This window comes from Rhamphochromis longiceps, linkage group LG4 (assembly GCF_057381845.1).
Source record: "Rhamphochromis longiceps isolate RC_006_pf linkage group LG4, R_longiceps_female_GT1.1, whole genome shotgun sequence".
NCBI classification, from domain to species: domain Eukaryota; kingdom Metazoa; phylum Chordata; class Actinopteri; order Cichliformes; family Cichlidae; genus Rhamphochromis; species Rhamphochromis longiceps.
The window spans coordinates 5,744,077-5,771,211 of record NC_140560.1 but is presented as its reverse complement, the minus strand read 5'-3'; the positions used below and the strand labels follow the sequence as shown (position 1 = coordinate 5,771,211).

At 40.1% G+C, this 27,135-nt stretch overlaps 1 protein-coding gene across 1 annotated transcript; it reads left to right on the top strand.

Moving 5' to 3' along the window:
- The first annotated feature begins 7,643 nt into the window (after positions 1-7,643).
- On the top strand, positions 7,644-25,395 carry LOC146670898 (uncharacterized). The gene is made up of 8 exons (XM_085404992.1): positions 7,644-7,680; positions 8,338-8,373; positions 8,455-8,766; positions 9,052-9,366; positions 20,953-21,246; positions 22,242-22,562; positions 24,101-24,235; positions 24,342-25,395. Exons 1-8 carry the CDS (start codon positions 7,644-7,646, stop codon positions 24,737-24,739), a joined length of 1,848 nt encoding a protein of 615 aa, XP_085261118.1. The 3' UTR covers positions 24,740-25,395.
- The last annotated feature ends 1,740 nt before the right edge of the window (positions 25,396-27,135 follow it).

Sequence of the window (27,135 nt, the reverse complement as noted above, 5' to 3'; positions counted from 1 at the left end):
ATTGTCGCGTTATGCTCCTTTGTTTATTGTGCATAAATAGTGAATTGTCCTGACACAATATTGCGTTTCGCTTCTGTTATTATGGTACATTGACAAAAACTATACTTTTATTCACAGGATAAAACAGTTTTTTGTATCACTAATTGCCCAGTACGATTACAGCATACAGTATTATTGTCACTGCTACATTTCTGTGATGCTACCAGAAATTATTTCCCCTACTAATTAATTACCATTGAGCTCAAAGGTCCTATTAATAAACGGTTAATGAATGTGTATTTATGAAGATAATTTGTGAGACTGGTAAACTTATGATACGTACGATGGTCTTTCGTTCTACACGGTGCATTTCAAGGTCCTGTACCCATCCGTCGGTAAACTGTACCTGGGCTTGTTGCAGTGACCTGAAGTTACTAAACTTCATGAGTGTGTGCACTCACTCCAAGAACCATATAATTATAAATATGCATATAAATGTGCTAAGATGAGATAGCTGACTTCATCTAACTAGCAAATGTTGTCCAGGCTACGTTGGTGATGCAGTTTTTTTTAATGTGTATGATATTTTTGTCATGCGATTTTAAAGCCGGTCCTACAACCGCATCCAAGAATAACATGCAGCTTATCTCAGAACTGTCGGTGAAAATTATTCTTGGAGCTAGGTTTAATTGAGCTGCATTTTAAAGAGGTGCAATTTCACAATTTGTGTATATTTTCTAAGTTCACTATTTTGTCATGTGTTGAGAAAAACACAGCTTTTAAAATTACATGGTCTAATATTTACATTTAGCATAACTGCAACATTCTTTTTTCTTTTTTTTTTTAAAGACTCGAAAGGACTTGAAATTCAAAGTTTCAGACTTGTGACTTGACTCGGACTTTTACACCAGTGACTTGAGACTCGACTCTGACTTGCCTGACATTACTTGAGACTTGACTTGAGACTTGAGGATAAAGACTTGAGACTTACTTGAGACTTGCAAAACAATGACTTGGTCCCACCTCTGCTGTCCACTATAAAGGAGAACATCACAGCCTGATACCTGCAGGTCTGATGGCAGCAGGTGTATCACTCCTTTTTCTACATGGACTGTCAGGGTTCCTGGGTCATTGACCCAGTGATTTCAGTTTGTTCATGTTCGGTTTATTTTGCCACATCAATGTTGTTCTCACTTCCTGTTTTTCCCGTATCAGCTCGTCTCTCATGTCGTTAGCCAGATTATGTTCAGCTGTGTACTCACCGGTCTCTCATTATCATCCTCATCAGTCTGTGTATTTAAGTCCTCAGTTTCCTCCAGTTCATTGTCGTGTCATTGATGTTATGTTGTCGTTTCCGCCTGCGTTCAGTACAGCCAGCCATTCAGTCTTTCAGCCAGAAGGTCCTTTTGTTCCTGCGCTGTTTATCCACTCTTCATAATAAACCATCTTCAGTTCTTAACTATCCACGAGTCCTGCGTTTAGGTCACTTCCTTGCCTCCACACGACACAAATCCTGACAGCGTGTGCGCATACCGTGTGTGTGCATGTGTGTATGTCTCTGTGTATATGACTTCCCGTCTTAAAAAAGGCCATCTCCCCACACCCAAGGTACACCAAACTCCTCTACAAAACATGATTATTAGGTCACAAGCACTGAGACTCCCACTCAGGTATCCCTTGGGGAATTTCCACTAAGCTATGGCTTCCCTTTGTTCTACTTTCACAGCCCAAGGTGGGGGGGGTTCTCCTAAAAGTCTAGTCCTAACTTTAAGATACGTTTAGGCCTTTATTGCATCCAGGGCAGTGTCAGTGTCTCTACAATACTCTACATTTCTTGTAACTTATTTCTAAATCCTAAAGTGAACTACAAATATCTTCACTGGCTGTATGCAAGTAGCAGTGCCATGACAAGCATCTGTAAACAAAAGAGCTGTGTACAAACACAATGACAAAGGCTAATGAGGACGGAGAAATACATTTAAAGGGTTGAGAGTAAGTAGAATGACATCAAAAATCAAATTGATTGAGAAAAACTTCAATCTATGTTAATACTACAGTGTGATCACTAGATGAAGACAAAGAGTTCTGTTCTTGTGGATAACAGGTTGAAGACCTGCTGCAAAATTGTTCACAATGAGTCACAGTGACTGACAGCAAGTTAGCCTGGGCCCTGGATGTGTTTTTGAATATCCCTGGATCTCATTAAAGAATTGTTTACTGGAGGGAAGATAAATTCAGCTATCTGATCGCCAGCTATCACAGGCAAGGTCTCTGTCAGAGCTGAGCATCACTCTGGCAGCTCGAAAGTAACATCAGCGCCTATGTTGACTGGTCTGACAAACTGGATTCAGCAATGGGACAGCTGTGCTGCAAAGCAGTTTAATCAGGTCATTAGTTATCTAAAACACATCAACAATGATGGTGGCAAGCATCACAGTAAGTAACCATAGTGACAGTAGGATGGTCTGAAACTGAAACTGGATAAATGATCTGAGGTTATTATATCCATCCGATATCAAGATTGCACTAAAACCTATTAAAATAAGTAAACTGTATGTGTAGATAGTGTGCATTATTGTTGTAACCTTAAGAAGAAAAAGATGTGCATATCTGTGTATTCAGAGTGTGAATACACAGAAAGACAATAGAAAGTCACGTACGTTGTTGTGTTCCACGTTCACAGAGGAGTAATGAAATCTAGTGGACATTTGAAGATACTACACAGAATAGTTTAAAAACCAGTGTAAAAGCAGAGTGAAAATTAAAGGACACTAAGAATAAAATATACTGCAAAATGAAATAGAAAACACAAATTAACAAACAAGGGAGTCACGTGATAGTGAAGACAGATGTCATTTGTGCACGACATTCAGTAGAAATAACAGCAACACAATCCTGACTCATGAACATCCACATCTGCATTAAGTATTGGCCTGTAGGTCCAGTCATTATAAGGTAAGGTAAGGTAAGGTAACTTTATTTATACCTAAAGGCAAGGTAAATTTGCTTTACAGAAAAATGACAGCATTTGACATCCCTTTAAAAACACACATACCTAGTAAATATATAAAACTCACTGTGACACATACTTTAATATTTCGAATCAAAAACAGTTCTTATTTAATTCAGTGACAGCAACGGGGACAAAGCTATTTTTATAACGCTTTGTCCTGCATCTCGGAAATAGAAACCTCCGTCCTGAGGGAAGAAGCTGAAATTCACCCCTTAGAGGATGGGAACCATTATTAAGGATTGATAAAGCCATCCTCTGTACCTGCTTAGAGTACAGGGAGGCTAAACAAGACTGTGGCTCACCTATCAGACGACTGGACCATCTCACTATCTGATTTAGAGAGTTTTTCTCTGTGACAGAGGTCTGACCAAACCATGCCACCAAACAAAAGGATAAAACAGACTCAATAAAAGAACGATAAAACAAAGTTAAAATTTTTTGGTCAATGTGGAAATGAACAAGTTTCCTAAGGCAATAAAGGTGCTGGTGACCCTTTTTACAAACTGATTTGCAATTTTGATCAAAGTTCAGTTTTTCATTTATTATGGTCCCAAGATATTTATATGATTGTACTTGCTCTATTTTCTGACCTTTAATTAAAGTGACTGCTTGCCCATTTTGTTGTTTCCTAAAATCAACAACCATGTCTTTTGTTTTAGATATGTTCAGCTGGAGATAAGACTCCTCACACCACTGAACAAAGTCATCAATGACTGGACCGTGGTTAGTTTCACCCTCTTTCAGTAAGCTGACAATAACAGAGTCATCTGCATATTTAATGATGGCCCTGTTTTCATGTCTGCTCTGACACATATTTGTATAGAGAGTGAATAATAAGGGCGATAGGACGCACCCTTGAGGAGAACCTGTGGAGGAGAACACTGGGTCAGACAGAACCCCATTTATTCTCACTCTTTGTGACCTGTCAGTTAAAAAATCTAAAATCCAGCCCACCAGGTTTTTCCTGATTTCAAACTGTTCTAAAAGTCTTTTAATTAAAATATGGGGCTGTATTGTATTAAAAGCCGAAGAAAAATCAATGAAAAGAAGTCTTGCAAAAGTCCCTTTACTCTCTACATGTTTAAGAATTAGATTTAGTAAAGTCAAAAGTGCGTCCTCCACTCCTCTGTTGGGCCTGTATGCAAACTGCATTATCGACAGTTTAGTTCTTGTGGCATGAAATTGTGCATTAATAATTCGATTTTCTGCAACCTGACATTTGTTGAATAACTGATTGGGCCAGTTTATAAAGTAAGTTGATACATAAGAGTTATACCATAGATGATCTATTTGGGTGGAGTTTCATTGGCACATGTTGATTACATTCTTCTTATAACGAGGACAGAGGAGAGAGCAGAGGAGATGAAGACTATGAAGTTTATTTTAGTATTATTTTGTGACTTCAACCTTGAGGCAGCACATCTTTGACATGTTATATTTATTTCACTATAATATTTAGTAAATTTAGTAAATCCAAAAGATTTCAAGACTGGGCTCAGCACCCAGATCCTAATCTTTGAAGACGTCCTTCCCTTAGATGTTGGAGGTAACAAGTGAAGCAGCAAAAGATGGCAGCTGCCTCGCAGTCCCAAACTACAGAATAGGAATTAAGATCATCACAATTACTGTCATTTAAAGGACCCCAGCAGCCATTTTTTCCACGGTATGTAATACCATGATGACATTTTAGACACCTGATAATTTTTCAAATAAGGCAGTTTACCAGTGCCTTGGTATAAAAATTCATTTCTAGAGACTTAAAATCTTCTCGCCACCAAGTGAAGTACATATCGAGTCATAACAATAGTAAGATTATGTAACTTTTTTTGTGTTCAAACTACATTAAATGTCATTTCAAGTTTAACATGTTTGTAAGCTTGTTTTCATACCATACAGAAACCCAATGTGATTTAGAAAATGGACAGCTGTATTCCAATTTGTAGTAAAGGTTTACCAGTGATATATTGTGTTGTGGGAATTAAGCAAATGCTGTAAAGGCATGCAAAATCTACCATTTCCAACTTACACTTACCACCCTCGTCAGAGTAACGCTGTGCAGAAATGAGCAGCTCATCCAATTCTGTACTCTGAGACAGATTTTTGCAATCTTTGATGATCCTTGGCTTGAAGAATGTTGGCCACTTTGCAAGGAGCTTACCAGACACTTCCTCCACAACAAACAACATTGTGAAGTCTTGGTCAATCTTAAACACAAAGTGTAACAACAGAAACAACACTTTAACCAGAAAACAAACAAAGGAACCACAAAGCGGTCATTAAATCATTTTATGCCTTACCAAGCCAGGTGTATCCAGAAATCTTGGGAAAAGGTACAGGACAGTAGAAGCTGTGGCAGGTTCTTGAACCACTTTTTGCCCATGTTGAAATGTCACCTTCATGTTGTCTTTGACATGTTTCATGTCAGTTGAGTGCCTCTTCCTTGCATTTATCACCTGACAACGGCCTCACATTTGAACACAAGTTGCGAAGAGTCTTGGGGCTGTCTTGAAAAGCTGACTTTGATTACTTCATCTCTTCTCAGGAACCAGCATATCACCACCTTCCAAGAGTAAAATAAGGTCCAGCATATAACACCATTTCTTTGCAAAATATCTAGCATGTCTAGTTCCTTTAGACTGAGCTAAAATTAATTTTGTTAAGAAAAAACATCCTTGGTCCATTTTTAAGTAGTACAAGCTGTGTAACATGACTGCAATACAGTATTCTCTCAATTATAGCAGGGGTTAGTAGGAACCATATTTCTATTTTATTATTTTTATATATTTTAAGCCATAAAACCCCTCCCCACTCTCTAACAAACCCTAATATAACCCTGTTATTCATTTTTAGACTAGAAAATGCTTAATTTACCACGAAAGAATTTAAATCTAAAAAATATAAACAAAGAAAATACCTACTGGCTACAGAAATGCACACTATAATGAAATTCCCATAATTTACAAGATGTAGGGGCCATTATAGTGTAAAAATACTCTCAGGTTACCCTTAAGCATCCTAGTTCACCTAAGGCAGGGTCTCAAACCTAAATGAACTGCCATCTCATTGGAGGGCTACTTCAAAAAAACAGAAACCATAAAGAAAACACACACAAATATTCCTGACAATGTAGCGTTTGGTTTGTTCGTTTTTAAATTTCAAAAATTGTATAACAAGACAAAACTGCAAATATGAATGCATTTCCCCCCCTCTCCCTCTTAACTAACCGATGCCTTTAATTGAACTACCAAATGAACACAATGGTCCTCTCTTTCTGGTCAGACACTTTGCAGCACTTCTGCTGTAATTTTGTTCATATTTAACAAAATAAAAATGCAGAAATAAGTGTTCACATTAGTTTTTTACTCTCACTGAACTAACAAAGCCAATCCCTCCACATGTTTGTACTCTCTTGTTACCTCGGCCAGGTCCGCGGCTCTGAAACGTGGTAATGACACCTCTGGCTAATACGTCGGGTTGTCGGGCTTGTAGCTTTACTGTCAGCGAACACAGTGTACAGTCGAGTCTTAACAGCTTTCTTACAACCAGGCACTCATTTTGGCAGCAGTGGTTATTATTATATTTACATGCTTTCTTCTTCCATTTCTCCTCGGTAACAGCTCCTACTTTCTCCCTCTCTCGCGCTCAAACACACACGGGAGGGGCCATCCCACAAGTTCTCCCTGTAGCACGGACTACGCTGCCTATGAGGGCCCGTAACACTCTGCCCTTATTGCCTTCATATTAAATCATTTTTGGCTAATCACAAAAAAAAGTCACATTAAGGGCCAAATTGCATTATACTTCTTCACCTCACCTGACGTGGGCCGTAAGTGGCCGCGAGTTTGATACCACTGACCCTAAGGCTTTGGCAGTTTAATTCGAAAATAAATAAAAGGCATTTAATAAAAACTGTGACATATATATTAACAAGTAATATTCATTACAGTCTGCCAACAGCCAGATTATGCTAAATGAATATTAGGAAAGTAACTGGTACTTTGCAGAGTTCTAGCTAGCAGTAGTCTAGCTTAACAAAAAGAGTTAAAATTCAAATATGACACTTATTTTGATATAAATACTATTTTTTTTTTTACTAGTTATCATGTTACTTGTTCTAACATCAATCTAAAACTTAATATTTAACCGAATAAAACTTACCGCAGCAGCAAGAAAAAATGGCGACCGAGGATTCTGAAATGCGGAGCTCCACAGGAAATGAAGGTGTGGTCTAATTTAACACCCACAGTGTTAAAATGCAGTAACGACTAAAATCCACACTAACACTTTTCAGGAATCAACTCCCGATGTGTTATTTTAACTCGATTAAGTGTTGAACTAACTCGGAACTCTGTTGAATTCTACTAACACTGAAAAATCAACACTGGCATTTTTGCTGTGTAGCAATGCCCCTGACTGCGAGGCACTCGATTAATCATTAGCATTATTTTTGCCATTGTTATGCAACATTACACAACACGTAATCATGTGTGTGAACTTCAAGCCTTACAGCTGCTTTGTTTGAATACCCTGCGGATGCATGTGAGATTAAAAAAAGAAAAAAGAGGAAAAACACCGGAAATCGAAAGAGGAAGTTCATTTTACTGCCACCGGGTTCTAATAAATAACATGAAGCAGCTTTTGTTTGTCAGTTATGGAGCAGCTGAAGGTGCTTCACATCTTTACCCTTGGTAAGAAAATCTTCCTTTTCGTATAATGTTTTTCTTTATATTGTGCAGATCAAGAATATTATAGTTAACTAAAACTATATGTAAAAAATGAAGTCTTTTAGTTAACTAAACTAAAATAAAAATTTAGATGGAATATAATTAGTTTTAGTTGGAATTTTATTACAACTTGCCCGATGAGGCATTGGTAGACTTGAAACTTGAGTCTACAAGCCCGAGTGAACTGCTTTCAAAAGATTATGTTTGTTCATTGTAAGACCTGTAGTGATTTTCCTAAATCAATTAAAACTAAACTAAGTTGCATGTTCAAATAATAAAAAAGAAACTGAAATAAGAAATTAAACTCTGGAAGCTAAAGTGAAAATAAATTAAGAACATCCATCCATCCATTTGCTTCCGTTTATCCTTTTCAGGGTCGCGGGGGGCGCTGGAGCCTATACTAGCTGTCATAGGGCGAGAGGCGGGGTACAAAAGAAAAATTAAGAACAAAAAGTAAAAAGATACAAAACTATAATAACTCTGATACAGAAGCAGCAATGAATACATCTTTAAGACTCAGTTTTTATTTATTTATTTATTTTTTTATAAATGATAACATTTGTTACATTATTTTTAACTAACTTTATATCATAAGCAATCCCATGTTTTCCTCTTCATCAGTTTCTTGTCTCTTTGCGTCCTCCACACCTGCAGCAGGTAAGTTTCTTCTTATGTGTCTCATATGAATATTTCAACTTGAAGAAAATATTAAATACAGTTTATATTATGTGCTGATAGGTCAGATCAGACTAGCTGGGTCTGGGTCCACTCGGTGCTCTGGAAGGGTTGAAATCTATCACAGTGGCTCCTGGGGAACAGTCTGTGATGATGACTGGGACTTAAATGATGCAAAAGTGGTCTGTAGAAGACTTCGCTGTGGGACACCAGTGGAGGCCACTGCATCTGCTCACTTTGGTGCAGGAAGTGGAGAAATCTGGCTTGATGATGTGGCCTGTTCAGGAAGTGAGAGTTCTCTAACTGCGTGTGAACACAGAGGATTTGGGAAACACAACTGTGGACATGGCGAGGACGCTGGTGTTGTCTGTTCAGGTGAGATATTGTTCTAATAAATTGTGTTGAATAAATGTATCTTTCTCTGTTTGGATGAACAACTCTGTGACCCAGTCACTATAACTGGGCCAAACTGAAGGACAAGAAGGAAAGTTGGGCTGGGTTATGCTGATTTGGTTTCTTTTGGTTTCTTCAGAATTTAAATGATACAAAGTATGTTATCTTTCATAATTATTATTGTTGGTAAATGTGTTTGATTTTTGCCATGGCCAAATAACAAAAAAGAAACACTAACACTCTTTAAGCAAATGTGCCTGTGACTAGGTGCTCATATCAGATTATCCGGGTCTGGGTCCACTCGGTGCTCTGGAAGAGTAGAAATCTACCACAGCAGTGCGTGGGGAACAGTCTGTGATGATGACTGGGACTTAAGTGATGCTAAGGTGGCCTGTGGACAGCTGGGCTGTGGGACAGCAGTGGAGGCCACTGCATCTGCTCACTTTGGTCCAGGAAGTGGGAAAATCTGGCTTGATGACGTGGCCTGTTCAGGAAGTGAAAGTTCTCTAATTGAGTGTGGACACAGTGGATTTGGGACACACAACTGTGGACATGACGAGGACGCTGGTGTTGTTTGTTCAGGTGAGAAAAAATACACAAAACAACTTGATAAACTTAATTTTCTCCATCAATCATGTAAGGTACATGGGGTCAAAAGCAACAAATCAACCTGGACCCATCATGTTTCCTCCACTGTGCAGTGTTTGACATTTTTCTGTCAGTTTGCAGTATAGTGTGTTCTGTCAAGTTTTTCTTTAATGGTTTTTACTCAGGATTCAGTGGTTACTTGCCAGGGGAACTGTTTAAATAGATATGCATTTGCCATATACAAGTAGAGCACAAAAAGTGATCATTATTCTTTTTATTTTTTATTCTTTCATCTAACTAGTACACTGTTGATATCTCTTCATTTACAGACAGTTAATGTTTCAGATGCATGTCAAAGCTCTTTCAGATTATATTTCCAGCTTTCCCAGAGATCTGTTTTTGAGGCAACAATCGCATCAGCAGATAACAAACTCAAAATAAGCGTAGCTTATCTTCACACCTTCAGTTTTGATTTGTAAATTAGCTGAGGCCCAGCTAAGGTTAGCATTTGGAGATGCTGTAGTGCGGTTTTACATACTTTTTCTAACCTACTGTACATGGAGCATTTTGATATTTAGCATGGTGTTATTAATATTTTGCCATCTAACTCCGTCTTGTCAAATGACAGAATCCTGTTCTAAGAGTACAAGCAGAAATGACAGTGTGGCTCACCACAGAGACCACATTCCTTTATTTATTTATTTATTTTTTTCCTGTCCCATTTGGTTCTTTAGCCATCAGAATTGTTGTCTGAAGACCAACAAGGATACCCAATGGATTCACTTTGCCAAATGGATCATCACGGCCTTGCCGTATTGGTCCATTTGATCGACCTTTGTTGTTATTATTTATTTTATTTTATTTTCAGTTGTTACAGACGGGACAGACATGACTGAGGGATAGGAAAGGGAGAAAGAAAGATGAAGTAAAAGAAAAACAGAAGGGAAGAGGGACAGAGAGAAAGGGCACTTAAAAAGAGAAAGAAGAGGAAAAAACTCTCCTGGATCACCTGTTGAGAGAAAAAGAAGAGAAAACAGAGCAACATACTAAACACAACACCATCACGTTAATCTAGCTAAGTGTAAACAGCAGTAAATACTAAATATTGAATGTTGTTGTGTAGCAAGCAGGACCAACAGCGCACAATGTGCTTGGAAATAGCACCAATAAAGGTGTAGTTTATGTCTATGAACAGTGAACACCCGTGTGCACACCTGTGTGGATCAGCGCGCTTGTATTCAAAAGGTTTCCCCATGTAATGGTCTGCTAGAGGATGTAGAGAGCCATAGCCCCGCTCCCATGGCATGAAGCAGGCATGGAAGAGATCCAGGCCCCAGACATCCAGAGGCCCCAGAGTGCAAGAGCCCAAGAAGGACCACCGGAGGGGCATCCGTGCCACCCTCAAGAGCTGAAGAGAGACCACATTCCTAACATGTAATTGAAAATGTATTTAAATGCACTGCAGCTGATTTGTACCAGCCTAAAATGTCCTCATGTAAAATGGTGAAACTACATTTTTATGCAAATAACTTGCGTATCAGCATGATTGATCAAGCATATTCACATAGATACATGGGCAGAAACACAAAAATGGCTCAAAACTAAACATCACAACACCTTCACATACTAACACACCCACACACAGTAAGTTACTCAGGCAAACAAGAAAAGCAGCAGCTGGTGTGTAGAGGAGATTTTAAACAATTCAGAGCACTGTTAAGTATGGGTGTCCATGGCTTTCTGCAAATTGTGCAGCTTTTACATGAGGATAACATCAACCAGTGAGGCTCTCTTTTCTTGACTCCTTTCCAGTGTGGCTCTTAAAAACATTAAGGAAAAAAATAAACTGAAGGCAAGCAAACCCAACAAATCCAGGACTCTGCTTTGACACAACCAGCTTTAAGGCTTGGTGTACTTATAAACATAAAACTTTAACAATTCAGATGCAAAGAAACTGTCTTTGAGGAATTATGAAACAAAAACAAAACAGAAAAAATCCCCATTACATTAAACAGAGAACAGTGAGTCCGTTTTTTAGCGTGTATGTTTGGTGTTTTACTGTAAATTTCTTCTTGATTGTTTAGAGCAGGGGTCGGAAACCTATGGCTCGTGAGCCAGATGTGGCTGTTTTGATGGCTGCATCTGGCTCGCAGGCAAATCTTTAACAATAAAAGAAATATGATATTAAAAATATAAAACATTCCCATGTATTTCAATCAATTCATTTTCTACCGCTCATGTTGATGGTTGCGGATGGCTGGAGCTAACCACAGCTGTCCTCCGAGACAACACCAAATTTTTATTGGATAATGCGTAACATACATGGGTCATTGTGAGGTCAGGAAGTAAACTTCCTTCCTTTTAATCGAGTAGTCAGCTAGCCAATTGCAGAAACCCTTTTATCGAAGATGGCTAAAAGAAAAAAAGATGACGAATATCATACTTTTCAGCAGGAATGGACAGAGGAATTCACCTATGTGGAGAGAGCAGGTTCTGCAGTGTGTCTAATATGCAATGATAAAATTGGATCGATGAAATGGTCAGATATAAAGCGCCACTTCGACACATGCCATACTATATTTGCATTGAAATATCCTGTAGGGGACAGCTTGATGTTGCTAGTTAACTTTTTGGCGACTTTTCAGATACAGACAAGATAATCAAACAAGTAAAAGATATGCCCCTGTCGGCAAAAACTGCTCACAATTGTACCATCATGATGGCAAATCAAATTGAGGCAACATAAGTGAAGGACATAATAATGGATTGCATTTATACAGCGCTTTTCGGGGCCCTCAAAGCGCTTTACAATTCCACTATTCATTCACTCTCACATTCATACACTGGTGGAGGCAGCTACAGCTGTAGCCACAGCTGCCCTGGGGCAGACTGACAGAATCGAGGCTACCATATCGCGCCATCGGCCCCTCTGGCCATCACCATTAGGCGGTAGGTGAAGTGTCTTACCCAAGGACACAACGACCAAGACTCTCCGAGCTGGAGGTTGAACCGGCAACCTTCCGATTACAAGACGAACACCCAACTCTTGAGCCACAATCGCCCTCAATTATTGAAGATCAATTGGAGAAAAAGAGTCTAAATGAATATCAATGGTACTGAAAGTAGCTTTTTATATTTTTATTAGTGTGTCCCACAAACAGCAAATATTGTCAAAAAAAGTAAGAAATCTTTGGGGGTGCTTTGGTCTACATCACCCCCTTTGATTGGGGGTGATGTAGATTCATAATATTATCTACAGCCAGGGCTAAAATCGCCCCTGGCTGTAGATAATATTACATCTGTGGGATGATTACTGGTAATTTTTTCTCTAATGATAAAAATTTTATTTGTGAAGAAGTTCATGAAGTCATTACTAGTTAACGTTAAAGGGATGGCTGGCTCAACAGAGCTCTGACTTTTTGTCAGCCTGGCTACAGTGCTGAAGAGAAACCTGGGGTTGTTCTTATTTTCTTCAATCAGTGATGAATAGTAAGATGTTCTGGCTTTGCGGAGGGCTTTCTTATAAAGCAACAAACTATTTCTCCAGGCTAAATGATGATCCTCTAAATTTGTGACACGCTATTTCCTCTACAGCTTATGAGTTATCTGCTCGTATCTGCTCATAGGCGGCTTACGAGCAGATAACTCGTAGGCAGTTATCTGCCTAAAGCAGATAACTATAATTCTCCGTGGTTTGAGAATTATACCACAGAGTCAGGTACTTCTGATTTGAGGCCTTAGTTTTCACAGGAGCTACAGTATCCAGAGTCGTACGTAGTGAGGAGGTAAAATTATAATAATCGACCTCTGTTGGGGTAGCGTTCAGGTAGCTGCTCTGCTCTATGTTGGTACAGGGCATTGAAGATGATAACAGTGGGTGGATTATATTCTTAAACTTAGTTACAGCGCTTTCAGAAAGACATCTACTGTGATAAAGTGATAAAGGGTTTTCAGGAAACACTGTTAAATGTTCAGTTTCTATGCCATATGTTAAAACAAGATCTAGAGTGTGATTAAAGTGGTGGGTGGGTTCTTTTTTTACATTTTGAGAGAAGCCAATTGAGTCTAATAACAGATTAAATGCCATGTTGAGGCTGTCATTTTTAGCATCTACATGGATGTTAAAATCACCCACAATAATTATTTTATCTGAGCTTCATTTAAACTAACATAATCATCCTGCTGCAACCAGGTTTCTGTAAGGCAGAGTAAATCGATTTGTTGATCAATTATTAAGTCATGTACTAACAGAGACTTGGAGGAGAGAGACCTAATATTTAATCATCCACATTTCACTGTTTTACTCTTTGGTTCAGATGTGGATACTGTATTGTTCTTTCTTTGTGATTTTTTTTATGTTTAAGTTGTTTATTGCTGGTTTTTAGTTTGTTTTATGTCTGTTTGGGAGCTGACACAGTCTCTATGGAGATGGGGTTTGGGGGGGGGGGGGGGGGTGTAACCTGTACGAAATATTATTTAACAAGAGTCTTAACTCTAATTAACCTGTGAAGTAAAACAAATTTCTTAGAATTCACCTCATCCCATGTCTTGTGTTTTAAAATTTCTGAATACATATTTTAATTTAACAAACTTTCGCTAAGCCTACCTGGGGTTGAAAGTCCTGATAAATGTGTGGCGTTTCAGCGGGTACACCGGCTTGCGCGAGTGTTTCGCTTTACACTACATTCAGTCATCCACACATTCACACACTGGTGATGGCAGCTACATTGTAACCACAGCTTCCCTGGGGCGCACTGACAGAGGCGAGGCTGCCGGACACTGGCACCACCCGGTCCTCTGACCACCACCAGTAGGCAACGGGTGAAGTGTCTTGCCCAAGGACACAACGACCGAGACTGTCAAAGCTGGGGCTCGAACTGGCAACCTTCCGATTACAAGACGAACTGCAAACTCTTGAGCCACGATCACCCACGATAATCTCCCAAATTTAGGACTACAAGTTAAAAAAGAACTAACAGAAATAAAATGCACTTCAGCTAAATACTTTTACAATTTATTTTTTATAGCCACAGGTTGCCGACCCCTGCCCTAAGCCATTAGATGATGCATTCGCTGACACCTTGCATTCACAGCTTGGGTCATACATGGCTAACACTGGTGATGTCACCTTGTGTTCCAGGTCAAGAAACACTCGGCAGTTTCTCTTAGATAGGCCTCTTTCTTAAACAGAAGCCTGTCATGCTTAACTTTTGAGAATATAAGTAAATCTTTCTTTAAAAGAACTCTGTCCTGCTTAACTTAAAATCATATAAATTAATAGAAAGCAACAGAACAAAAATATTCTTGTAACTGTGCACATATAGTGCATTTAGTACAATTGGCTTCAGCTGAGGTATTATTTCAGCTTTTCTAATGCTAATCAGCTGCTCCTGTTTGTAAACCCACTTGTTCCCATGATTACGCATCTTAACTCATCATCATTATTAATCTATGTATTACTTTTATGTATTAGTCATCTATTTGTTGTAATCATCTATCCTTGCAGTTGTTTATTACACAAAATAAATTATATTATCACACTTCTGGCCACATAGCGCTGATATTCACCGCACATGCCCATATTAACCTTAACCAGAGGGTTTAAACAACAAACCAGTGTTTACATACCATATCTGCTTCTGCCGTGGCCTGGTGGACAAGCCCCTCATGTTCTTCATGTGCCCACCACTAGAAGCATGCCTATGGAAAAAGTGCGCCGGCACACAGTGCAGTGCGCTTTATAGGTGTTATCGTGCACTTTTCCAGCCAGGTGTTTTCCTTTTCCCATTCCTCCCTGTACTTTTGCAGCCTATTTTTCTTTCTCTGAGGGGAACAAACATTGCTGCTCTAATGCTGTGTCACGGTTCTGGGTCCGTTGGACCCAGTATTTTGAGTTCATTATGTTTTGGTACTTTTGCATCATGGATTTTCCTTTATGTTTCTCTGGTACTTGGTGTTTCTGTTATCTTGGTGTTTTTTTTTTTTATATTATGATCTGATACTGTTGTGATTATGATTATTATTTAGTAGACTTTGGTCGGCGTCTAGTCTGTCTCTGTCTAGTCTGTGTCTTAGTAAAGTGTGTTTTGTTTCCTGTTTTACTTTGAAGGTTCTTGTTCCTGTCTGATGTCAGTATTCCGGCTTCGCTCTCCCTGTCTCGTTAGGTCTTATTTCTCCCAGCTGTGTCCCCCTTCTGTCTCTAATTCCTTGATGACTCCCTCAGTGTATTTAAACCCAGTGTGTCTTTATGTCAGTGTCGCCTCGTTAACGTCTGTTCACCCTCAGACCGTGCCTGTGTGTTCCAGCTTGTGTTTTCATGTTTGGTTTATGTTTTGTTTTCTGGCCAGCAATAAAGCTGTGGTTTTGATTCTCAAATCTATGTTCGAGTCCTGCGTTTGGATCCTCCTCTCCGCCTGCCCGCACACAGAGCCTTGACATGCTGGGCTTACACTGTGCGATTTTTGGCCCATTTTGAGCCGATTTTTGAGTCATGCGACCGATTTGGTGATCGGCCCGATTTTGGCCTTCATCGTGCATTGTGTAGTATATGTGGGGTAACGAGAAGCGATTAACACCTCAAGCAGCTCCCGATCATCAATCGCTCGTGAGCCGCTCACACTGCTCACGCGCAAACACGTAAACGTCGGTGAAAAAGATGGAGCAGCACGGCTGTGCAGCGTGTGATCTGGACACAAGCGATGGAGGCACAACTTGTAGAACTTTGGAAAGCTCATCCGAGCCTTTTCGATGTGGCATCACAAAATTATCACGACCACAACAACCGTGAAAATAGTTGGATTTACATTGCTGCTCAATCACAGCTGCCTGATCATGTTTTTCATTAGCAATTTAGCAAAGTTGATGGTGGTTGTGTGTCTGTGTGAGTGAAAGACAGAGAGAGCGAGCGACAGATTTTCTGTTATAACCTTCATTTTATGGACGCACAGTGTGAGCACTCAGGTCGCATCAGAGCATCGGGTGAGACCCTGCATCGTGACCTACCAACTTCTAACCCCTGCGAGTCAATCGTGCAGTTTGAGCAGGAGCTGAATAACGTGACTGAAAAAATCGCACAGTGTCTGCCCAGCTTTAGGTGTACTGTCGTCCGAGACTTGCACCGCAGTGTCGGCGTTTGTTTCCCTGTTGGCCATGCTTCTTGTTGTGGTCATCTGTTGTCTTCCGGTATTTTCTCCGTAAGCGACCTTTCCTCGACCAATGAGATGAGCGGTAATCTGAATTGTCATACTCGAATTGTCATAAGTGTGCTGTCAGCTCATTGGTCACAAAGCAGGAGAGGGGCTGGGAATTATGTTTTCAAACAAAGCGTTAATTCCATTAAAAGTTATAGACTACTTTTGATTCTCACTGTATTATGGGACAAAGTGCGTCCCTTATTAGCTCAATACAGGACGTGTACTTTTGTTTCTAAATACGGGACGATTCCGTTTTTTAAGGGACGTTGGCAACCCTAATGACAATTGCTATACACTTTACATCAGATGACCACTTTGGTTGCAAGATTCAGATGATTATTTATTAAAAGATAGAGAATTAAAATGACAATAAGAAAGAAAAGTATTTCTTTGTGCCCCTCTTTCCCTGGTAATGTGTCTGCAACCACAGTTGCAGACACATGATCTGGGCCACCAAAGGGTCGTCATTCTTTGCGGTATGTGGGCCATGTGTAAGTTGTGTGCAGCCACGGGCCAGTTGCAAGCACACTGCTGGCCCTGTGCTGGCCCTGAACAGGTTCAGCTCTGGACCCAGATGTCAGCCTAATGTCTACCTTAATCAAGCCATGTAATAACAACATGTGCATAATAGTGCAAAAGTAAAATGACAAAACTCTGATCAGACAGTGAATGGACTGACTCTTATACAGCACTTTTCTATTCTCCCAGATTGCTCAACATGCCACATTTACCCAATCACACACTTTCTCTAAACTGAGCGCTTCCTAACTACATTCATACACATTCAGACTTGACACTAGCCTTCCGATCAGTGGGTGACCTGCTCTACCTCCTGAGCTACAGCCACGCACTGGCAAAGATGAGCAAACCGTCACTAGGTTTTGGCTAAAGTGTACACTCACAAACCTGCATTTGTAATGTTGGCTACCATAGCAGTATAGTATTGCAACATGGCATTTGAGTCTTCTAACTAAAATAGGAACATAAATATTGCCATCATTGCCAGACCTGGCCCACATCTGGTTGACATGCAGCCATGACACCGGTCAGTCAGAAATGCCAGCTTGATGCCAGATCCGGGCCAGACCCATTTTTCTATGGGTCTGGGCCACATGAACCAAATCACAATCGAGCCAGATATGGCATTCCAACCGCTATGGACAGCGCAATCTATGCCAGGCCTGGCCCATATCTGGATGACATACGTCTTATCATGCCACAAGTCAGCCAGCAGTGCAGGCTTGATACCAGATCCGGGCCAGACCTGCTTGCGATGTGGGAAGGACCTCTCCTGGTTTCATCTTCATGTTTCCCTCTCACCAGATATCCAAACCGATATCATGACCAGCAGCTTTTACGGCTGTGGCTCCAGCAAACATCAGCTGATACCTGAAAGTAATATTAAATAAATTCTAAAAACAGCTTATCAAGCTTAACCATACTGCTGTTGTTTAGCATGACATCCACAGGTTTCCTCTTTCTGTCACAAAGTGGGCGATAAACAAACAAGAGAGACGGAACTTGCAACAGAAAAGCCAATCAGCTGATCATTGATCAGTTTCATGATTGAAGTAGCAACAGGAGAGGGAGAGAATGTCAGAAGAAGAGGCAGCTGTGCAGCATAAAGACAGAATAACTCCAGCTTTGTGTCTTATTTTCATTCTAGCTGAAGAACGGAACAAATCACGTTCTTTTTAACCTCAATAAGGATACCACAAAACCATATTCTTCTGTTTGTCCATGATAAGATTGGTTTCAGAGCCGCTGCCCAAGCAAACGGGAGGGTGTGTCCGACGTCCTCAGCTGTAAATGGTCCAGCCCAGGGTCAATCATGACACATTGGCCAATCCACCACCTTTTATTGTTTATACCATTACAAAAAATTAAAAAAAAACAACAAAAAAGCTCATGAGAACAAAAAAATATCATCGGCCCACCAGGCGAATGCCCAATATGCCTGATGGCCAGTCCAGCTGTACTTATGTCTGACTTTATGTTGATATGTTGATAGACTTCTGCAGGGTCAAATCTGACTCAAGCTGCATGCATTCTGACAGCCGTTTGTCTGTGAGACCAACAACAAGCCTGTCACGTATCAGCTCATCATGTAGCACTCCATAGTTGCAGTGTTGTGCTTGTGCGTAGAGCACAGTCACAAAAAAAAGCATCCCCTTTCTGATTATCTCCCTGTCTGCGCATGTTGAATTTAAGCACGCTGAAAACAGCCTCGAATCCATCATGTACCCCCGATATGTTGTCCTCTGCTTAGCAGTTAACTTAGTCAGTGAAGAAATAAATCAAAATGTTGACTTGGTTCTCTTCCAAACTCACATTCAAATTACTTGCAAGAGAAAATCTTTTGAACCTTGGTATCCATTTGGACTACTCTTGCGGCTTTGAAAAGTCAGAGGACTCCAGTTGCTGGATGCTGAACGTCGTGCTCGGCCCCGCTGACACCACCAGTCTCGCCCCCTAGCTGCCATCCTAACTAATTACACTGATTGGTTCCGTTAACATCCATCCATCCATTCGCTTCCGCTTATCCTTTTCAGGATTTCGTGGGGCACTGGAGCCTATCCTAGCTGTCATAAGGCAAGAGGCGGGGTACACCCTGGACAGGTCGCCAGTCTGTCGCAGGGCTAACACACAGAGACAGACAACCATTCGCGCTCACATTCACTTCCGCATTCACACCGGTTCCGTTAACATCCTGCTGTGGAATGCAATTACACCGCAGATGTAACCTAACTCTGACCATGAAACCACAACCACTGTGCACCAGTCACACACTGTTCTTTACTTTAAATCCACCACATTATAGCAAATTAACCTGTTTATCCTGCAAAACACAATTTCGTATGTACTGGCTCAATGTCCGTTTTAAAAACATGAGGACTTACATGTAAGCTTTACATTTCCAGTTTATCAAATCCCACTGAGACCTTCAAATCTAACCTCTGTTTGTCTTGTCCAATCTTTCTTATCTTTCTCCAACTCTGGGTGAGATTTATTTCTCTACCTGTGAAATAAAGTAGCTGGACCTTTAGCTAGCAATACACTGTGAGACAAACTGCTCACAAACAGTTTGTGTGTTTGCTGATGTTTGTTGAGCTGATAAAAATGTTGCATTTGAAATGACCTGACACTTAAAAAGTCACTCCCCTCATTTTCATTCCTCTTCAGTAGGGCTAGCTAGATACTGCAACTGCAACTTACAGACACCTACAGTCGTTTCAGTGTTGTGCAAAAAAACATAAAAAAATAAACATAAAATAAACCACTGTCCCACTTTTAACCCATAAACGTTGGCCAATGCCATCTCTCTTTCTCTCTCTTTACCTCTCTTGCCATCCCTGGTGATTAATAAATGAACAGGACTGCCTTTCAAGTGTCACTGTCTAGGTTTAAACTGGTGTCATAAAGGCTAGCGGTAACAAACAATAACTCCCCCCAAATGCGTTAAACCAGAGATAAAGAGCAAGTTTAGAAAATGTAAGGAGTAGAAAGTACAGATATTTGTTTAAAAATGTAGGGAGTAAAAGTAAAAAGTAGTCAGAAAAAAAGTACTTAAGTACAGATACCTGAAAATTGTACTTAAGTACAGTAACAAAGTATTTGTACTTTGTTACTTCCCACCTCTAGCGTTATTATACTGTCTATGCTTGGAAAGAGCCAAAGTTGTGTTAGCAGTTTCTGTCCCAGATACCATCTTGCTCTCATCTTTTCTAAACTGGATTTTATTGCTAGCAGACATGGTATTGATTCATGTAGAGCTTGAGAAGGGAAAGTGGAGGTGATAGTGGGTTGCAAAGTGGCTTGCAGTGAGAATGTCACTAAAGAGAATTACCAGTTGGATATGTAAACTGGTATCAGTTGAGCCATATGGATTGTTATTGGGATTAGCTGAGGACATCGGTGTAGCTTGACTTTGTGATCTATTAAAACTAACACTATTCTTTTTTTTTCTTTTTTTTTTTTTTGTTAGTGAGTCTCCCAAAACCCAGCATCTCTGTAAATGAAGGTCAGGTTAGCTGGGGTCAGAATATCAGCATCACTTGTTCCGTCTCATCTGAGTTCTTAGATGGAACTTTCACCCTCAAGAAAACCTCAAGTAATTTCAGTCAGACTGAAACAGGATCCAGATCTGCTACCTTCAATATCCACAGAGTGGACTTCAGTGATGATGGACTGTACCAGTGTCAGTATGAGAAACGCATTTCAAGTAACACATTCAGCTCCCCCCTCAGTGACTCTGTCAGAATCTCTGTTACTGGTAAGAAGAAATACACTTTCCTGAACATCATGCTGCATTTGTTTTCTATAAGTAGGGCGCTCAGTGAGCTACAACAAATGTATTATTGTGCTGGTGTTGTGTGTCTCTTTTCAGTAATCTTTCCAAAACCCAATATCTCCATCAGTCCTGCTGGTGAGGTGACCTGGGGTCAGAACATTGGAATCATTTGTTCAATCTCAACTCAAACTTTAGGTGGAACGTTCATTCTGATGAAAACATCAGATTCATTCAACAGGACCCAAAACTCAAACACAAACTCTGCTACCTTCAATATTCCTGAAGTAGACTTTGATGATGAGGGATTGTATCAGTGTCAGTATCAGGAAAGCGGCCCAAGTCAACAATTTTACTCCCCAACAAGTGACTCTGTTAGGCTCTCTGTTACAGGTAAGAAAACAAATACAAGTATGATCATAAATAATCAATAGCAATGCTTATAAGAGGATACTGCAGTAGTTCTTTCTTGTATTTAGAACAGCAGCTCTTTTTTCATAAAATTTCTGGGTGGCTGACAAAATGCTCTCAAAGCCCACAGTACTCATGTCATGGTCCTGAGTCTGAGGACTCAGTGTTTTGTGTTTCCTTATGCTTTTGTTCATTCCGAGTGTGTATTCTGTTGTTATTTTGCCATTTGTTAGGTTTCTGTTCTTTGCCTGCCTGCTCCCACTTCTCTGTGTTCCCTCTGTCTGTCCATGGTGTTTTTGTGTCTGCTCATGAGTCTGCCTGTCAAGTTCAGTGTCCTGTCTGGTTCTCTGTCTGTTAATTTCCTGTTTTATTCTGAAGGTTCATGTCTGATGTGAGTGTGTTCAGTTTACATTTCCCCTGTCCCGTCTACATTTCCCCTGTCCCGTCAGCTCTGATTTCTCCCTGCTGTGTTGCCCTCCTGTCTCTTATCCCCTGATTACTGGTGTGTGTATTTAAGCCCTGTGTGTTCTCCTGCCTGTTGCCGGTTTGTCTGTATTACTCCATGTAAGTCCGCGCTTTTCTGCATTCATCTGTGTCTCTCTGCGTTTTTGTATCCTCTGTCAGTCTGCGTCTCTCTGCCTTTCTCCCCGTGTCCTGTGGATTTCTAGTTGCTCTTTAGTTTTCCCAGTTTAGGTTTCCGTTAGTTTGTCTCATTATTCGTTTTCTGTTCCTGCCACTGACACCTTGTAAATAAACTCCACTAATCTTTTCATACACTGCTTGCTCTTGGGTCCTTTTTCCAACTCCACACGGCTCGCCTCGGCAGCCGTGACAACTCAGGACGAAACACAGACTACTGGAAACAAACTATTACACACTGTGGAGCATTTAGCAGCTAAAGAGCTAAATGTTAAGTTGAGGCCTAAAAGAGTGAATGCTGGACTTCCGTCCTTAATCCCAATGTCACTTTCACACAGTGAGACTGCAGAGGCCCAGCATCTCCTTGACGTCTCCGAATGCAGGACTTGTCTGGGGTCCTGAAGGTGCACAGATCACCAGGGGTTACAGCTTTGTCCTCACCTGTTCCATTAACTCCACATTTTCCAGTGGACATTTTATTCTCAGCTTCTCTGGCTCCAACCTCACAGAGCCAGCAGTCAACAACTCAGCCTCATTTAGTTTCCCTGTAGCTGAGTATGAACAGCAGGGCAACTACAGCTGTGTGTATGAGGTCACAGTGTCCACACGGACATTCAGATCTGCTGTAATTGCACCAATTAGTGTCATCATTAAGTACAGTATTTACACATACATAAATTACACAGTTTATGCTTTTTTATTTTTTAATTACAAACAAATAAGAGTCACTGTGACAAATCTTCTGTGCACACTGTGTATCTGTATTTCTCAGGCTTCTCTGTTCATTCTGTTAATTTCTGAATGTTTACATTTAAAACCAGAAAGAGAAGAAGCAGATGTAAAGGAGGAGACTGTTCCAGTATAGAAACAAACGTGAATAGAAACAGAAATATATGAGTCTGAAGTTTCCAAAAAAAACAAAAACAAATGCAGTAATCAGTCTTTTCAGAGTAATCCTGTGCTAGGGTGTACTTCATAGCAAAAATTACTCCATTTGTCAAGGGAGAAACTGGCAAGAATGTACCAGGGGGCCGATCCGACCTGCCCCAGATGTAAACAGGTGCCAGCCAACTTATGCCACATGTTCTGGTCTTGTTCCAGGCTGAAAGACTTTTGGGCTAACATCTTTAGAACATTCTCATTCATTTCTAATAAGGATATGGAACCAATGCCTCTGACATCCATCTTCGGTGTGGCACCGAGGGAAACTCAACTAACAGCCTCTCAGAGCAAGGCAATAGCATTCGCCTCATTGCTGGCTGGGAGATTGATTCTATTTAACTGGATAAAGGCAACACCGCCATCCCATAAACGCTGGGTGGAGGAGGTGATGGCACACCTCAAATTAGAACATCTCAGATTTACTATACAGGGCAACACCAAGAAATTCTTTAAGGTCTGGCAGCCTTTCATTTCCTATTTTGAAGATGAGTTTCCGTCCACTCCATGACTGGCAACTTCCCCCCCCCCCCCTTTTTTTTTTTTTCCCCTTCCTCTGTCTGGGTATAGTTTTGTCTTACACTGTGTGGTAGGACTTGAGTTCGAGCTTTTCTGTATGAATGGTATGCTTTCTGAAAACTCAATAAAAACACTTTGATTATTATTCATAGCAAAAATTAGACAAACACTGGAATAGGATAAAATGATTGATAAGAATAAGATACTGTACATAATAGAATAGAATCAAATAATATACTGCATACAATAGAATAAAAATAGAATAAACTTTCTTAACCATCTTTCCTGTTTTAGCTTTCTCTCAGTCTGGACATTATACTGTCTGTCATCAGCAGAATTCTCAGTAATCACTAGTGAACCACAGTAAAGTTTTGAGACAGTCTGTTAAGACTGTTTAAACTTGTAAATAACTGCTTACATTAAATTGATGAAAATGATTTTATGTTTTTTACTGGTTTCATCTAATTGAATTAATTTAGCCTTTCTTTCTTTTGGTGCTGGGGACGCTGTCATATTTTTACAACTACTTTTAGTAAGTAAGTAGGTTTTTAAGTTGAGCGTGTAGTGTTGACTGTTGACTGTGTATCTGCTCCTGCTGAGCATAGTGTTCTGTAGCCAAACTCGTGAAACTAGACTGGTGTGAATGACATACGATGTGGCTGAAAACTACATGCTCTCGACTGAAACATAAATGAGAAGTAGTTTTTATGGATAAACTGATCAAATTTTCTCTTCCTAGTGTCTTTGATGATGCTGGTGTCCTCGGTATCTGTTGGAGTCCTGCTGCTGCTCCTGCTGCTGCCATTAGTGATGTGGCTGCTGTGCAGAAGACCACGAGCAACCAAGCAGCCTGGAATCCTCGTCCAAAGTCAAAGTGTGTGCTCACCAGGACACACAATTATTAAATAATTATTCATCACATTGTTTACATGTTCATACATATTACAAATTTGCATTGTTTTCCCTTACTTGTGTTTCAGTGTCTGTCAGAGTCAGGAATAATTATATCAATGCAGATGAAGAGGATGATGAGGAGGACTATGTGAATGTTGATGCAGTGGAAACTAATGAAAAAAGCAAAGAAGTTGCAGTACTGGATGAAGAAGCGAGTGATGATTATGATGACCCAGTGAGTGATGAAGATCATGATTATGAGGAAGTGAGCCCAAATGACAATTACAACAAGCCCAAGGAGGCCTGTGTGAGCGTAGACGGTCACAGGGAAGATGAAGGGGAAACTAGTGATGAAGAAGACAACTATGAGAACATATCCTCACCATCATTAGGTGTGGATAATGATAAGGAAGAGGAAACTAGTGATGAAGAGAACGACTATGAGAATGTATCCTTACCATCAACAGTTCATTATCATTTATAATGACCTGAACTTCATAAACATCCGAAATACAACCACATAAAAAATGTTCATAAGGCTACGTCCACACGTACCCAGGTATTTTTGAAAACGCAGATTTTTCTATGCGTTTGCACCTTTCGTCCACACGTAAACGCCGTTTTCGGTCATTGAAAACTGAGATTTTTAAAAACTCCTGCCAGGGTGGATATTTTCAAAAACTCGGTTTTTGCTATTACGTGTGGACGAGATAAACAGAGAAAACGCAGCGTCAAAGGTGTGCGCCTTTTTTGACGTCACACTGTGCGCCACGTTATTGTTTCAGTGAAATGAATTTCTACAATGGCGGATTTAGACAAAATGTTACTGTTAATTTTACTCTCTGCAGTGTTTAAATGCTTACATATACACACACAGTTACTGTCCCTCCACACATACGACTCAGTTCTGCTTCTATGCGCCATCTTTGTTTACTCTTTCCCGCCCAGGCTTATTGACTTCTGATTGGCCAACATTTCTACACAGATAGGAATATAGCGCCACCTGCTACACTGGCATGTTTATAGAAGCGTTTCACTTCGTTTTTGGCTTTATGTGTGGACGGGATTTTTTTATAAACGAAAACAGAAAATCTTCGTTTTCAAAAATACCCGTGTACGTGTGGACGTAGCCTAAGTGTTGACAATAAATGATGGCAAGATTGGTCAGCTTGAGATTTCACAGTAAGCTGCAGTAACACCAGAGGAATATATTTTATTTCAAGCCAACATGAAAATAATCACAGGAACGTTTTTAAACATTCATTATTAACCTATTACATTTATATCCATATTTACCACTGAATAATTGCTCGATGATGTCTTTTTCCATAACTTCTCTTTTGGGTTTAGTGTTCTATGAGTCATTGAGTCGGGAACCATTTAGAGCAGAGACAGGCAGAGTTTAAAGAAGCAGAAGGACTTTTATGTTTATTTTTGCTGCAAGAGAATGATCAATAAAGTTCTGCTCAGCACCTGAATTGAATAATGCAAGAGTGTGTTTACTGTAATCTTTGCGGGTACCAAGAGTCTGGGCATCATGGTGAGTGCTTGGAAGGATTCAAAATGTGGACTAAGGAATTACCAGCATTTATTTACAGTCCCGGCAATTCACACAGGGAAGTAACGAATTTGCAAACTATATCTCAAGAACAGCAGGTTATCCAGAAGGCCACTCATCCATGCCACAGGGATGGCCAGAGACAAATCCACCAAACTGACCCCAAAATACTCACAGTCCAAACACTCACTCAGTCCTCACACTCGATTCCTGTACAAACAGGAACAGAAGGTAAGTGGCAGCTTCAAGGCAAACAAAGAAGACAAACGATTAAATGTGGCAGAAACCAAACTTCACTAACTGTTTAGTTAGCAGTCCGGCGTTGAATGACAGTCCTCGTCCAGCTTAAAGGAACCGGATGATGAGGCAAGTACCCAAGTCAACCCAAGTGCAGTCAGCCAGATGCTGGAGGAAGACACTGCAAAACAAAGTGTGGTTAGAGACAAAGAGAGAGAGAGAAGCGGGCAAGGCAGGAAACTGGAGGACCATGATACTGGGTAGGAATGAAATATCAGATTTTGCCAAGCAGCATCCCGACATCAGTGTGAGGCCTGTCTTAGAATTATCACTATATTTTTTATATCCCTTTTATTTATTAAACTTACACCTGATTATATTCTGATCAATAATAAGCAATTAAGCATCCTTAACTATCAGCAAAATCACTTGTAAATCATGATTCTGTGTTCAACAAATACACCATAAATAACACCATTTCATTCAGAGTTATGCATAATGATGGGCTGGTGACATATTTATTATCTTTCACATTCCTGCAGCCACACACACACTAATCTGCCAAGGTCAAAACTTGATTATGTCTGTGCACACAGAATCTGGACATTGAAACCATTTTCACTACTGAAACTGTAAATGTGCAAAACTTTGGGAATAAAAGAGAAAATAAAAACTTAAAGAGACTTACAGCTTCTATTGTCATTGTGCGGTTTCTTGCACAGCGAAATTGGGTAGATGGACCACAAAGGTGCAAAAGTAAAGAAAACAATATACAATGAGGGAAAAAAGCAATATATATTTATACATATATGTGAGTAACAATGTACATGGTGTATGCGTAGAAACATTGAAAGAGAAACATTGTGGGCTGTATACAAGGTCAGTTATACAATATAATAAATAAATAAGGGTGGAGTGGCTATGGTCAGTTAGGGTGGAGGTGGTAGTTCCAGTGAGACCAAAATATTGCACATACCAAAGATATTACACATGGGCCAAAAATATTGCACAGAACATGAAGAGACTGAGATATTGCACATGGGATGGCAGCAACATAATTGATTAGAAGCGTCAGAGTGGATGTG